Here is a 2,892-nt window from a genome sequence, read left to right as displayed (position 1 = left end):
ACCATTAGTTAGAGACGGAATTTTTGCCTAAAAGTTTGGTCCATCGTTTATGTCAAATAGCCTCTCTCCTCAATCCACGGACGTTAAATAGCCATAGAATAAGATATCAACAAGTAATACATTTATGAAGTACATAACAGTGTTAGTTGTTAAAGATGTTCATCAAAGAGCAAACAAATGCAAGAACAAAGACACAAGGAAAATGATTATTGAATGAGCAACTTATTGTTATTAGAGGTTATTGCTAGCAAAAAAATAAGTAAATAAAATTAGTGTAAAATCATTGGATATAACCTAAAAAGAAAGAAAGAAATAAATCGGATCTGCAATAGAACATACTGATGTGATGGCATATCCATTCAAAACTCAGCTTGTATCTTTTTGCCTTTCATCGCATGCCAATGGCAGATGCTATATTCCATATATCAATACATCAACCTCAAACTTCAAATCATGGTCGCTTAACGAGACAAAATTGGCTAAAACCTCGAAAATTCCTTAGCAGATAACAGCTTATCGTCAAGCCAATGGACGAGTTGATGGTAAGAACATGTCAAAGACCAAATCAAAGTCTTCCCCTCACCACTGAGAAGGTCAGGATGGAGCTAAGAAAAGGGCTTCTGGCAAACCATAGCCAAGAGTGAAAACTAAATCCTCGATTCGGTCTACCAAAATGTCACTCTCGCAACAAAAATTCCATATTCTATGGCCTCATGCCCTAAGAATATACGTCAGCCTCTTTAAAATTGTTATAGGGCTCGTTTGGTTCGCGGAAAAGAAGAAGAGAAAGTATTGTCAACGGAAAAATAATGAGATGCCTCTTGTTTGGTTGGAATTTTTAAAGAAGAGAAATGTAAAAGTTGTATTCCCATGATAATATGATTTCCACAATTCATGGGAAAGTCTTTTCCAAAAGAAATATTCCATAAGGCGGTCCATCTTTATTTTTTTCTAAAAAATCCCTTCAGCATTAAAGAGGCATTAAATACCTAATTTTTATTAAGGGTATAATAGGAATTACACAACTTTTCTAAGAAAGTGGATGGTCAACCAAACATAAGCACTCTGAAAATCTGTCACTTTCCCATGTTTAACCAAACATGTCAAAAGTACATTTTTAGGCATCTCTTCCTAGGAATCTTTTTTTTAAAAATTATATTTTTAGAAAAAAAAATACTTTTCGCGAACCAAACGAGCCCCTAAAGTTTATACGTATCACGCACTATATGCATGCGAGAGTCCATTGCACGGCCCAACCGTGTGAGGCCACAACCACAGGACCACGGCAGGGGGGGCCGAAAGGTGTCCGCCATTAGCCCACCGAGCCCATTGGACCTTGGGGACCGCAAGGTATTGGGATCTCCTAGGCTTTCCCCTTTATAAATCTCCTCTTGGAATCATCCCCCACCTTCCCTTCTACCCATCCGAACTGAAGAAAAAGAAGCGAAGGGAGCGTTCCAGCGGCAGCACAGAGCTGACAGTCCAAAATTGGTACCCACCTACCAACCTCTTCCATCTCTTCGCCGTTTCTCCAAACGGCTGGTCGGCGATAGCGAGATAGAGAGAGAAAGGGATAAGATTCTGAGGGGATGAAGAAACTAGGGAGGAGGGTCCACCCGACCCCTGCGGCCGCAGCGGCGGCGGCGCCGTGGGAGCAGCTGGCGGCTCTCCCGGCGGCCATGATGGCTCTGGCGACGGCGCTGACGGCGGAGGAGCAAGAGGTGCTGGCCTATCTCCTATCCGGCGGCGTCGGAGGAGGTGGTGGTAGTGGTGGTGGTGGTGGTGGGAGGGGGAAGTGGAAGGAGGAGCGGCGGGGGCGGCAGCAGCACCCGCCGGAGCTGGGTTGCCGGTGCTTCGGGTGCTACAAGAGCTTCTGGGCGCGGTGGGACGCGTCGCCCAACCGCCACCTCATCCACCGCATCATAGACTCCGTCGAGGAGACACTCGAGTCCAGGGAGCGCACCCGGGGGAAGGGCCGCCGCCGGCGGAGCGGCCGGGGCGGCGGACGGAAGGGTGGGGAAACGACGGAGGAGACGGCGGTGAAGGCGGAGGAGGAAGAGCTTTTCGGGGTGGAGGGGAAGGGTTTCACGGTAGTTGACGGAGGACACGCTGCGGATGATGATGATGATGATGATGATGATGGGGAGGAGGAAGACGAGAAGGGAGATGAGGTTAATGGAGCTGGTGGTGGTGGGGAGACTAAGAGCTCGGTGAGGAGGTTTGTGAGTTTTATTGGAGAGAGGGTTTGGGGCGTGTGGAATTAATGACCCAAACAAAGAAAGAAATAAGTATAGCTGGGACTTGGGAGGAGGGGGCAAAAAAAAATCTAAATGTTCTTGGAGGTCAGTTTTGATCCAATCTCTCCGTCCTTTCTTCTTTTATTTCTTTATGTTTGTTTTTCCTCCTTTTTTTTCAAGGCAAGATAAGCTATCCTTCTGTTCTGTATTATAATTTTCCTTTCTCGCTTGCAATGAGAAATATGAACTTTCTGGCCAAGCAAGGCCTTGTAAAAAGGAGTTAAAAAATGGAAAACTAGTTTATATTCATCTCTGCTCTTCTTCTTCCTCTAATTTTGATTTTATTTATGGAATTTCTTGTCTCACGCAGAGTACAAACAAAAAGATTCAGTATTTTCTAGTCTATTCTTAGATGAACAAGAAATGATAACACTTAGAATGTGAACTCTTCCTATATAACTTATTCACAGTGCTCCTCTTTTTATTATTTGGGTTTGAACTTTTTAGGTTGATGGGAATTGAACATATACTTGTGACTGATGAACCAAAGTAGGGAAACTGTCACAAGTGATATGGACAACAACCATAGCCTCTTCGTTTGCTCATTTTTAATTTGAGAATTAGAAGATGGGGGGGGGGGGGGGACTAGTTTGGG

At 44.5% G+C, this 2,892-nt stretch overlaps 1 protein-coding gene across 1 annotated transcript; it reads left to right on the top strand.

Annotated features, from left to right (window-relative positions):
* Nucleotides 1-1,419: 1,419 nt before the first annotated feature.
* On the top strand, nucleotides 1,420-2,546 carry LOC120111004 (uncharacterized). Its single transcript, XM_039127265.3, has one exon. It carries the CDS (start codon nucleotides 1,590-1,592, stop codon nucleotides 2,262-2,264), a length of 675 nt encoding a protein of 224 aa, XP_038983193.2. The 5' UTR covers nucleotides 1,420-1,589; the 3' UTR covers nucleotides 2,265-2,546.
* The last annotated feature ends 346 nt before the right edge of the window (nucleotides 2,547-2,892 follow it).

The sequence above is a fragment of the Phoenix dactylifera genome, chromosome 2 (genome assembly GCF_051530095.1).
Source record: "Phoenix dactylifera cultivar Ajwa chromosome 2, Ajwa_hap1_PhDact_Kaust_v1.1, whole genome shotgun sequence".
Classification (NCBI taxonomy): Eukaryota; Viridiplantae; Streptophyta; class Magnoliopsida; order Arecales; family Arecaceae; genus Phoenix; species Phoenix dactylifera.
The sequence above is the reverse complement of the archived record's forward strand: the minus strand, read 5'-3'. Positions and strand labels throughout refer to the sequence as shown.

Coding starts and splice junctions, on each gene's coding strand:
- LOC120111004 (XM_039127265.3), top strand. CDS start 1,590: ATGAAGAAACTAGGGAGGAGGGTCCACCCGACCCCTGCGGCCGCAGCG.